Source organism: Xenopus laevis, chromosome 4L, assembly GCF_017654675.1.
Source record: "Xenopus laevis strain J_2021 chromosome 4L, Xenopus_laevis_v10.1, whole genome shotgun sequence".
Taxonomy (NCBI): domain Eukaryota; kingdom Metazoa; phylum Chordata; class Amphibia; order Anura; family Pipidae; genus Xenopus; species Xenopus laevis.
Genome location: NC_054377.1, coordinates 31,637,229 through 31,649,428, shown reverse-complemented (window position 1 = coordinate 31,649,428; position 12,200 = coordinate 31,637,229). Strand labels below are relative to the sequence as shown.

Genomic DNA, 12,200 nt, shown 5'->3' with positions numbered 1-12,200 from the left:
TAACTCAAAAACCACAAATAATAAAAAAATGAAAACCAATTGCACATTGTCTCAGAATATCACTCTCTACATCATACTAAAAATTAACTCAAAGGTGAACAACCCTTAAAGACAGCCATACACATACATAGTATATGAGGGACTGTCTGCACGAATTAACAAAACAATAGAAAGATATCCATAATATATGAATATGAGCTGGGATCAACGGGCCGCCCTTCTTCGGGTTGTACAATTTAATTTGTTTGTGTATTGTTGCCTTTAAAGGGGAAACAATAAGAACAATACTCAACAATAAAATGGGTCTCAGAATGCAGTACCATATTCAGAATTTCGACACAGGAAAACATTGAGATTCTCCAAACCTGTCACTATAGTTGTAAATTGCAATGTAGCAAGGCATGCTACTGGGTTACTCTAATATGGGCAGAACACATTGCCATAAAAACACTTTCCATTTACAGCCCTGCTATAGAGTCTAGGACCACAAAACCAAACACATTTTCAAATCACATCCAGGACCACTAATTCCACTAAGCACCTAATCTAAGAACCCCAATATCACTATTCCTCCCAATACACATAAATGTAAATCACCTGACTCATGCTCTAGCTATGGACATGAAAATGGTATTTTGCATTAGCTATCTGTTTAAGGTATTATTATATTATTATAGGACTCATTTGCAAAGAGAAGTACTAAACTCTAGAACAGACAGAAAATGTATTTATAGTTATGTTATTTACTGTATTTTGGTGACTCTGACACTAATGCCGTTCCTGACACCATGTGCATTTGTGTGCCGGAAGTGATGCTATACCCACTTGAAAACATGGGCCTATGTGCATGATTCATGAAAAGCCCTTATTGTGCCATCTCACATAGTGCCAGACTGGGATGCCAGGGGCCAACCAGAAAACTTAAGACCATAGGCCCACTAGCCACACATTTTTCCTTTTCTCTTTAACTAAATTCCTTATTCTCGTAAGTGTCTTCTTTTTACCTTCTATCATTTAGCCTTCTATCTATTTCTCCTTTTTGTTCTCACAAAGAAAAGATGAATGATAAAGATACAGGGATGCAAGGCAAAATGAACGAATGAGTATTAGAGCCGACTGATACCTGGGCCCTGGCATATGCTGTTTAGCAGGCACTGCTATTATGCCAGAGTTCTGAGACAAATGCTTAGCAGGCAAAAAACAAGGTGACTTGTCAAAAAGTTGCACTTAGCACTTGTGATTGCTTTTGGAAATGAGTTCTAATGTTAAGAAAATAATTAAAACCACCTCTTCACTTGTGCATTGCGTTGTGTACATCAGCTTTAAGTCACTTTAGTAGTCAGCTTTTATGGATGTTGCACTTGAGGACAGGAAGCCAGGGGCAAGGAGCTGGCATACAAGTTACACAAACTATGGAATACAGGAAAATGTACTTTGCTGGTAACCAAGTTTTATCTGTGTTTACCTGTGTGTCCTCTACATGCTCACTCTTATTCATACTCCAATTTTCCTGCATTTGACATGATCTATCATTACAATCTAATCCAGCTAAAATACCATAGGTTGAAATGGCTTTGTGATTAGACTCTTGAGGATTATTTGAGTGCCAAAAAACAAAGGCACATATTTATAGCTACTTCTTGCTGTAAGGCAGTGTCACTCACATGCCACATACAGTACTTACCAACTCGGAATCCAGAACCTGTTAGGGTGTCTGCTGATCCCCCATTTTCTGCTATCAGCGTCATGTTGCTTCCTGGTTTGCATACATCATGGCAATAGCCTTTCTGACATGTTCTTTTACATACCAATGGGGCAAACACCACCTTGAAACGTTCTCGGGTTCCAGAAGGGGTGATGTGGCAAGAGAATTTCCCTAGCCAGAGAAACAGAAGACAAAGAGAGGAGAAGATACGAGTAGGGTACATTGTCCTAGCACAAACTGTATCCTGGGTATATTTAAGTCTGTGAGCATTTGCACTAGTGTTCCTGTGTTCTGTGTCACTCACATGTTTGTGAATGAAAGACTCTGTTTAGCCTTGTGCTGCTCTTTAAGTGTACAAGGCTACAAATGTGCTGTATTTCGCCTCTCTCTCTATAGGTTTGAGTCACTGCATATCTATACAATTGTGTCTTCTCCTTTACTTGGCCAAGTATCTATTTTTAAATGTCTTGTTTATGTCTATATATTTTTGCATCTATATTCTTTTTGTTGTAGGGTATATGTGTGGCTTTTAGGTATGCATATGTTTTAGTTTTATCTTTATGTAGTTTCTAGCTAAAAGCTTTTGATGTATATTATTACTGAGACATCAGTTCCAAATTGTTGTTCTCCGGTGTATGTAATCTATGTGTTAAGAGCCATATCAGAAGCTTTTTCCGTTAGCGTCAGCTTTTGTGTATAAGTGATGTATTGTGTATCGAGTTTCCTCGCGTGCATAAGAAAAAAATGGGACGAGAAGAAATGAAGGAAAAAATTAAAATATGAATAGATATAAAAAGAAGAGAAAGTGAAATACAATACTGAGGTTTAAGGAGAGTAAAGGTAACGGGATGTTTGTAGAAAATGTAAAGCCCAAGGCTTTAGGAAGAAAGTTTTCCGGATGAAAGCAGTGTCCTGAGAGCAGCCAGCAGAAAAACGGAGTGAGAAAACAGGAAGACGGAGGAGGGGGAGAGAGGGAGCGACTGTGGCAGGCAGGGGAGGAGAGCCAAACACAGAGAGGGGTGGGATGAAAGGGAGACTGAAAAAAGTATAAGAGAGTCAGAGACAGACAAACAGAAAAATGCAGACAAGAATTAGCAACAAAGGAAGAAGAAATACTACAAAGAAGTGATTAGAAAGGAAGGAAATATGAAGTAGAATCCCAGAAACTTGGCATAAAACTTGTTGCTTTATCTCAAATGTATCAGAGTTGAATTGTAACTCCTATTAAACTTAAAGGTCAAATTGTGGCTTTCAAGGTTTCCATCTATTAGAGCAGATACAGATACATACAGTAATATTGATTTAAAGGTAATGGCAATGCATAGGCTAGCATTGCAGCTTGGTAGGTTTAAAGTGGCGAAGTATGAAGTCGAAGTATTTTTTAAACAGACAGTACTTCGACTATCGAATGGTCGAACGATTTTTACTTTGAATTGAATTTGATCGAATTTGACCCATTCGATGGTCGAAGTACCCAAAAAAATACTTCGAAATTCGAATTTTTTTTCATTTGAATTCTTCACCCGAGCTTAGTAAATCTGCCCCTAAATTTAACATCACCTTGCCTTTAGTTTACAAGAAACAATATCCAAGATTGGACTGCTGTAAACCTCAAAAACCGCAGATTATTGAGGGGAAAAACAGAAATATAGATAATATAGTATAGTATTTTACAAAAAAATGTTTTTGTGACACCCTTAGTGTTTTTTTTATATTTGGTTTGTGCTCAAATGCCTAAAAAATCTCCTCCATGAGTGAAAAAAATGTGTCCAATAAACAAATAGTGATTTTAGCAAGTGACTGAAAAAAATTACAAAAAAAGTGAAAAATTTTAATAAAATATAAAAAGAAAAATACAAAAAATTGAAAAAAGAAGAAATGGGAAAAAATGGGAAAGACATGAGTTAATGCAGGCAATGAATTGTATTAGATGGTTTGCTCCACTCCCGATCTTCGTTCCTTACTTGGGCATAAGAAAAAGTGACATGTGCAAGGCAGGTTCACATTAAACCTTTCACCTGTATATATGTATCTACAGGTGATACCCTCATCATACACTCTCTCCCAGTCCTTACATTCGGCATCAGGACAATCTATTGAGCATAATTTGCACCACAAGAGCTAAATCGTATTCAAAACCATTCCCCGTTTGCCCCATGGCTCTGGAATGACCTGCATCAGACAAGCACCTACACTAACTCTATTCTCAAAACTCATAACATAAGGATCACTTTCTAGATGATTCATTCTGCTGGTCTTCCTCTGCAATGGTACACCCTAACTCGCACACTTTATGCTCTGCCCATTTTGTCTCTGCCTGTCTCCACTTTCTCATGGATTTTAAGCTCTCCAGAGCAGGGACCTCTTTCCAGTTGTGTAATTGAAACCTAGCACCAGGGACAAAACTAAAGGAGAAGCAGACCCTGCAGTTGCAGGAGGGACGAGAAGTATAGAGAGCCTGGTAACACCCTAAATAATTAGCAAATTCAATTTATCTTGGTAGAACTTACCAAAGTTTTTAAGCCCTATATTGAATTTGCTGTGGAGCCCAGAACATCTACAGTAGTTACACTACAGCCTAAGCACCTATATATTTATATAGACCATGTGTGTGTTTACATCTTGTAAAGCACTGCATACTATTGTGATGTTATATAACTAATTAAATGAAATTCAAATTGATGTTTAGGGATATTAATGTTTACTCTCAGGCTGGAAACTTGATAATATTGGTCTAAACAAAGTTAGGTAAACTAGTTAAAGGCTTTGTATTGTTAAGCAGAAATCATCTGCATATAATAAATATTTATATTCATTACCAGGGCCGCCATTAGAAATCACAGGGCCCTGGTGCCCAGGCCCCACCCACCCTGGCACCCAAGCCCCACCCCTGATCCCACCCACTTCACATCACAATTAAAAGACCACACAGACATCAGCGCTAAAAAAGTAATCCCCCCACACATATTGAAAAAAACCAAAAATGCCAGGGCCCCCCATAAAAGTTTTTTTTTTAAAAAAGCATTGGTGCCAGAGCCCACCTTACAAGTTAAAAAAAATTGGGGCCCCAAAAATAATTTTTTTAAAAAACCTTTGCGCCAGGGCCCCCTTTACAAGTTAAAAAAATTGGGGCCCCAAAAATATTTTTTTTTTAAAAAAAAAAAAAAATTGGCGTCAGGGCCCCTCCTTACAAGTTAAAAAAAATTGGGGCCCCAAAAATATTTTTTTTTTTAAAAAAACGTTAGCGCCAGGGCCCCCCTTATAAGTTTTAAAAAAATTGGTGGCAGGGGCCTATAGATTATTAAAATAAAACATTGGTGGCCAGGGGATTAAGGACTTCAGTGTCGGCTCCTTTCGTGATTTTGGGTCTTTCCGCTGCTTAGGACTTCGTATGTTCAGTACTTGGCTCTTCGGGACTTCGCTAGCAGAGGCACGGCTGTGGAGCGGTCAAGGGGGGCCCGGCTCTTCTAAAAGTGCAGCACTGCTGGGCCCCCCATCACCCCCGGGCCCGGGACACTTGTCCCCCCTCTCCCCCCTCATTACATTTTATATCTATAGTATTAGTGGTTCAAAATCAAATCCTAGGATTAGAGAAAGAGCAGGAGGCCCACTGGCAACAGCACCACCCAAATTTAATTGATTAATTATAACAAAGCAAAACAAGCTTTATTCCTTCTAGTCCATCAATAGTTAATAAATCACTTATATTAAAATGATTGCCTACTCACTTTACATCAATAGTAAATACCTATTAAAAATAAAATTTCATAGTCTATTAATTCATCAATAAAATGAATGTAAGAAAATAAACCAATTAACATTAAAACAAGTAAATTAGGCAGAGGCAGAGTATTATGAAGGCAGAGTATTATGAAGAGTACTGTTCATAAAAGTTCTCCTTCCGGTCGGGTGGTATAAGGTGGCACTTTTAAGAAACAGTACCATTCATACAAACTCGAGGCATATCCTGTATACTTTCAAGCAGCTGGGAGCTTAGTTTCAACTCTGTGTGAGTATAAAGTATGTCAAGGGTATAACGCTGGTGGTTTATCAATTGGGGCTTCCCTCTTTGCACTTAAAGTGATACTGACACTAAAAAATTATTATTCAAAATATTAATGTACATCAAAAGTTACCTATAGCTCATGTTGATCGTTTTTACTGAAAGGGCTGCTTTTGTAAGTAATTGTTACTTGAAGTTCCTAAATCTGACTGTTTTGCCCACCTGACTGTCCCTTCTCAACATGTCAGTTTCTAATGCTAACAGACTGCTGAAGCTCAAATTTGGCAGCCCCCTCAGAAAGGAACATGGGGATCAGATGAGTAATGTAAATTATAAAAAGCATGCAAAGACAATATTATGATAGATGTAAAAAAAAGGTTTAATTTCTGGTGTCAGTATTTCTTTAACTTACAGTATGGACAGCTCTCACTCATCTTGTAGATGTTCAAAAACAACACTCCAATTTTATAAATGTGTGATGCACATGCTCTTCTGCATACTCTACATCAGGGATCCCCAACCTTTTGAACCCTTGAGCAACATTCAGAAGTTAAAGGAGTTGGGGAGCAACACAAGCATGAAAAATGTTCTTGGGGTGCCAAATATGTGTTGTGATTGTCCATTTGTTAGCCCCAATGTGGATTGTCAACCTAGTTTGAAGTTCTGTTTGGCAGTACACCTGGTTTTTATACAACCAAAATTTGCATCTAAGCCTGGTATTCAAAAATAAGCACCTGCTTTGAGGCCACTGGAAGCAACATGTAAGGTGTTGGAGAGCAACATGTTGCTCACGAGCTACTGGGCTACTGGTTGGGGATCACTGCTCTACATACTGGCAGCTTATCATGAAGGTCAGATATTATAGTATTTGGGAGTGACAATTATTTGCTGTTGTATACATTGTTGAAACTATGGTTAATACAGCAGTACCAGTAATGTTATGAGCTATGGAGACCCCTCACTTAAATGGATTCTGTCATGATTTTTATATTGTAATTCTGATTTCTAAATTACATTGTTTACACTGCAAATAATTCACTTTATCATATAAAATGTAATTCCTGAACCAACAAGTGTATTTTTTCAGTTGTAATATTATTGTGTAGGCAGCCATCTCAGGTCATTTTTCCTGATCCTGATATCACTCCAGCTTGCAGTGCAGCAGTAAAGAGTAACTGAAGTTTATCACAGCACAAGTCACATGATTGAGGGCACCTGGGAAATTTACATGTCTACTCCCATGTCAGATTTCAAAATTAAATATAAAAAAATCGGTTTGCTCTTTTGAAAAATAGATTTCAGTGCAGAAAAAACTGATGCGTTTTGAAAACAACATGTTTTGCTGTGACAGTATCCCTTTAAAGAGAAAAGTCAGACAAATATCTATGGCAATGATATTTGATGACCTGAACTGGAGTGGCACAGCTGAGCTTTCAAGAGACATGGGGGATGTTTACTAACATTGAAGATAAACATTTTCATTGATTTTGCATATAGCAACCAATCAGATTTTTGCTTTTGTTTTCTAACTTGTAAGCGACTGTTTAAATCTAATTGCTGATTGGTTGCTATGGGCAACCTCACTGGTGATATTTATCTCCAATGTTAGGAAGCATGCCCTTATACTGTATATAGCCGAGTCATCATAGCTTCTTTGTAATCAGCTATGAAAAAGGAACTGAAATGTTCTGAAAGCTTGCTATGATTTTTATCTTAGTTAGCCTGTCAGGTACTCACCGCAGGATTCGGCGCTCTGCGACTCCAGCGTTGTGCATTCCAGCATGCGTGTCAGTGACGTCACGATGGGGCGCCGCGCTGATTCCAGGGAGCCAGGCGGTGCAGCGTGATGACGCAGGCGTCTCCATTTAAGTCTGCACAGAGGGGAATTCCAGTGCTCGGACATCGTGTTTCCTGGCTACTTTTGAGTAAGTTACTCTCTTATATATATTGAACTTGGTTTTTGACTTGCTTCTGCACCCTGACTATTCTACTGTATTAACCCTTGGAACCCTGCTTGGATTTGAACCTCTGTTGCCAACCCTGCTCGCTGTTTGACCATTCTTCCGCATTAACCCCTGGAACTCTGTTTTGGACTTGAATCTCTGTTTCCAACTCCGCTTGCTGCCTGACTATCCCTCTGTGTTAACCCTTGATACTTCGCTTTGGACTGATTATTGTTGCCGACCTTGCCTGCCTTCTGACCACTCCGCTACACTTATCCTTGATACAGAGACTGTGATTTACTGTTGCCGACCCTGCTTGTCTGAAGCTTCCACTACTGTTAACCCCTTGATATCCAGCCTTGTGTGCTTCTACTCTATCGTTTGGAACGCCTGCCTAATCTCTCCGCGCTGTGAAGTTCGTGATCAATCTTTAACCTTGAGCGGATCTTCAACTCTTGCTGGTCTCCACGCCTGAGCCTGTTTTCGTCTGACATCAAGGTGCTTCCTAGAACCTTCCCCCGCAACTACAGATCTTCGCTTCCTGTGGCGACCGCCATTAATCCTGTGTTCCTTGTACTCTTGCAGTCACGTTATCCAGCGCCGAAGTCACACTACAGATCGGTGTATCCAGCTAGATTACAGGCTCCCATACGTCATCTTCACTGGCTTCCCTCCGTACCTATTTGGGGATAGAACTGGTGAGGGAGCTGTACGGGTTGTCTTCCTCAACGTCAGTGGTTCCACCGTGATCGGTAAGTCTGACATAGCCAAAAAAGGTATCACCTTTACACCACTTTTGTTATGGGTTCCCTTTATCAGGAAGCCCAATATCCAAAAGGATTCGAATTACGGGAAGGCCATCTACCATAGAGTCCAGTTTAAGTAAATAATGATAATTTTGAAAATCTATTTCCTTTTTCTCTGTAGTAATAAAACAGTACCTTGTACTCAATACTTACTAAGCTCCAGGAATCCATATTGGTGGCAAAACAGTCCTGTTGGGTTTAATGTTTATTAGCTTTAAGGTATGGTGATCCAGAAATAAAAATTATTTAAAACATTGTTTGCTTAAAAGGGACGATGGCCTCCTGTAAATAAGGGGTTAGACCAAAACATCACGTTGGCTTTTCATGCTAATCTGAATACACTTTCTACTTTTTCACAAGATATCTCTGTGTTGCTGGTCTTTTTTTTAAATGTCTAGCATGCACCCGGGGCAAAATTTACATGCAGAGCGCTTGCCCACTGGAGGATATATAAATATATATATATATATATATATATATATATATATATATATATATATATATATATATATATATATATATATCTATATATCTATCTATATATCTATATATATATATATATATATATATATATTATGATACTAAGATATACTTTTTACATTCATTGCTCTCTCTCTCTCTCTCTCTCTCTCCCTCTCTCTCTCTCTCTCTCTCTCTCTCTATATATATATACAGTATCCATATAAAAATGAATCACACAATAATCCCATTTGTTTAGTCAAATTTTATACAGCTTTAATATTCCGATATTTATTCAATCTGCAGTCATTATTGATTGCAGTTATTAATTTAAACTTTTTTCTTCATACAGATACATTTTACCCTTTTGTTGTTCCAGGAATGCATTAACTGTAGCTGGAAAGTTTAAAATTGCCGGAAGACATTTATATTTACAAAGTTATTCAATGCAGAACATCCTTCTACCAGTTCAGCTGCGTTAATACAACCTTTGCAGAGTATAGCGCTGACCATAGCTCTGCATCATTCTGTTAATACTTTTCTTGCAGAGCAACCTTCTGCAAAATATGCTTGCAAATCATTTTATTAAACCCGTTCACAGTTTAAAAATAAAAACCCTCCCTGAAATAAGAGTGAGCAAGGTTATCATTGCTCAAACTATAAATGTTTCGTTCCCCTCAGTCCTTGACTACCCTGTGTTTCTTTCTTCTGATTATTAAATCAGCTCCGTCCTCACTCTTTCTTCACTTTCTGATTGCTTTTCTCACCTTGCATATCATTTGCTTCTCAATAACCCACAGTAAGCAGCCACGCTGTCTACTCAAAGGCTTGTTTGTTTTTGTCACTCTTTTGTCACATATTTTCTGACTAACCCTTTATCGTTAAATTCTTCTCTGACTATTTTTTTTTTACTTCTGGCAGTTTTATGCTTTAAGTGTATCATTTGTTTGGTGGCCAAAAAATAAATGTTATTGATCCTTTTTAATGACATAACTTTTCCTTATCCTTTTGCACCAGTCCCAGCCCCAAACACACTCAGTCCTTGGCTGTTTCTGTACAGTCATTGGATAGTTCTTCACAGTTGGTGGCACCACCCCTGAGTATTTTGGCTCCACCCCCATGGGGCAAGGTTCCAGTGAAAGCTTCCTCCTGTGTCCTCTTCAGACTTTGCACTTCTGCTTGAAGCTGGGCTCGGCCTTCTTGCTCCTATTATAAAGGAATTTTTGTAGCAATTATTAACACTGCATAGCATAAGTTTATTTCTGCATAAACCTTAGACACATTTTTCTTATCCCCTCATCTAATATTGTGCATACATTATGATTCCTTGTCAGCAGGGGTGTAGTTTTAGCTCCAAAGTTCTCCTAGTCCCTTTTTGGGCCCACCAACAACATTTCCATGACCTGTGATGTCTCTACTAATATATATCCTCCCCCCCTCCAGTCCCTCACAGTCCTGGTGTCTGCTATTGTTATACAGTATCTAGTAGAATTAAGTGTAAAGCAACTGGACTTTCTAAGTTTATACACGTATGAGATACATTATCCAAAAACCTGATATCCAGAAAGTCCAGTTGCTTCAGACTTAACTCTGCTAGATTGCTTTTTCTAACTTTAGTCTTAATTACTGTTTTACTATTAGGGCAAGGGCATGTATAGTGGTATGCAAGCACCAATATCTGTAGCTCCACACAGGCTGATGCTGGACCTGTCAATACAGCTATGGGGATGAGCACATGAAAGCTCTTTCCTCTATTTACAAACAAAAGCAGATTGAAGAAAACAGACAATCTACTATGTGTGACCTTTCCCTTACTGTCTTCATCTGGATATTCTACCGACTGTCTGGTATTGCTGTCATTTGAACAGTGTGATTTAGTCACTCAAATGCAAGGGCAAATTGCACTGATCTAATGCACAGCTTGTGGAGGAACAAAAGGATGATCAAGCTAATTGTTTTAGGGATTCATGATTAAACAAATGTCTTCTAGTATTTATGCTTTTCATTATTCTATTCTCTAAGGGGCTGATTTATTAAAGCTCAAATTTATCTATTATTTTTTAATGAAAACAAAGTCAACCTAATTCTCTTCCACGAATGTAACTAATTCACGAATAAATTTTTCTTGAAAAAATTGTAACAAAGCAGCACAACAAAATTGATTGTCAATTCGTATTGTACAATTGAAACTCGATCAAGTTTTCACTGCAAAACTCGTCTTTTTTGGATTACCGGACGAAAAACCTGACTTTTTTTCAGATTATAAAGCGCAAATCACATCATGTCAAGAAACAACTTCAGGGACATCTGCCATTGACTTCTACCTGACCTCGACAGGTTTGAGATGGCGTATTTTTGGACTCAGATTTTTAGAGGCTTTGGGGTATGATAAATCTCTATAAATTTGAGTTTTACCACTAAAAACCTTGACCAGAAAAAAATCGAGGTTTAATAAATGGGCACCTAAGTTTCTCACCCTCTTCAGTTCCTCCTGCAGTCTTTTTAGCTGTAGTTCCAGCTCTGTGACTTTGTAAGAAAGATTACTGCAATGGAAATAGGAGAGAGGGTTTTCTCTTACAGTTAAAGAACTTTATAGTCAAAGAGGCTGAACTGAAAATGTTGTTGTTCCTTACCCTGATGGTGGTGAGGATGGAATATGTGGCCTCAGTTCTTTAGATACCTCCAGCTCCTGTCCTGTTAGGAAACAAGTAAGAAAAACTGTATAAAAGCACATATAATTTTAATTTAATTTTTTTAAACTGACAGACTGCCTCGTTATTTTTAATATGATTTCACAGAATTATTATTATACTCAGTTGAATATAATGAAGCTTTTTCAGACTAGCTGTGGACATCAAAGGTAAATGTTTACTTGTGAAAAAAGCATAAATATCAAGTAAAATAAATAATTTCAGCCCTGTGGCTTTGCTAATGCTAAATTCATGGATTTTTGAAAGAAAGCCTAGTGTTTGAATATTTAGAATTCTCAGAGCCATTTCATAACTAGCCTATACTGCATTTTGCAGGACAAAATCCTGGTCTTATCAAGGGTGTTCAGTATTCTGAACTATAAAGTGTCACGAAATTGAGGCAGGGTGCAAAAGAGGCATCTGTGAGATATGGTACCACCAGCTGGGGAGCCAGATACACGGAGCAGATTTTGGAGCATAGATGTATAAGTATAAATTTTTTGCACAGAAACCGCTCCTTGTATTTGTAGACAGGCTGATGCCATGCATCAGTGCAGCTACACAAAGTATTGCATAGGAACGCATTGGCTTTCT

The 12,200-nt window shown here is 38.2% G+C and overlaps 2 protein-coding genes across 5 annotated transcripts in view; both read right to left on the bottom strand.

Annotated features, from left to right (window-relative positions):
• Positions 1-2,665, bottom strand: part of ltbp3.L (latent transforming growth factor beta binding protein 3 L homeolog) — an 85,504-nt gene extending 82,839 nt beyond the window's left edge. Inside the window, exon 1 of the mRNA XM_018257727.2 lies at positions 1,685-2,665. Coding sequence (XP_018113216.1) covers positions 1,685-1,928 — 244 coding nt within the window. The 5' untranslated portion in view covers positions 1,929-2,665. The remainder of the gene's footprint in view (positions 1-1,684) is intronic.
• A 6,505-nt stretch (positions 2,666-9,170) lies between these two features.
• The window catches only part of sipa1.L (signal-induced proliferation-associated 1 L homeolog), a 36,728-nt gene continuing 33,698 nt past the window's right edge, over positions 9,171-12,200 (bottom strand). For 3 of the 4 annotated variants that reach the window (XM_018257723.2, XM_018257724.2, XM_018257725.2), the window contains 3 exons: positions 11,550-11,610; positions 11,393-11,459; positions 9,171-10,122 (listed from right to left, as the gene is read on the bottom strand). In XM_018257723.2, the coding sequence (XP_018113212.1) occupies positions 9,952-10,122; positions 11,393-11,459; positions 11,550-11,610 (299 nt within the window). In that variant the 3' untranslated portion in view covers positions 9,171-9,951. The remainder of the gene's footprint in view (positions 10,123-11,392; positions 11,460-11,549; positions 11,611-12,200) is intronic. The other variant, XM_018257726.2, reaches the window with a different exon arrangement.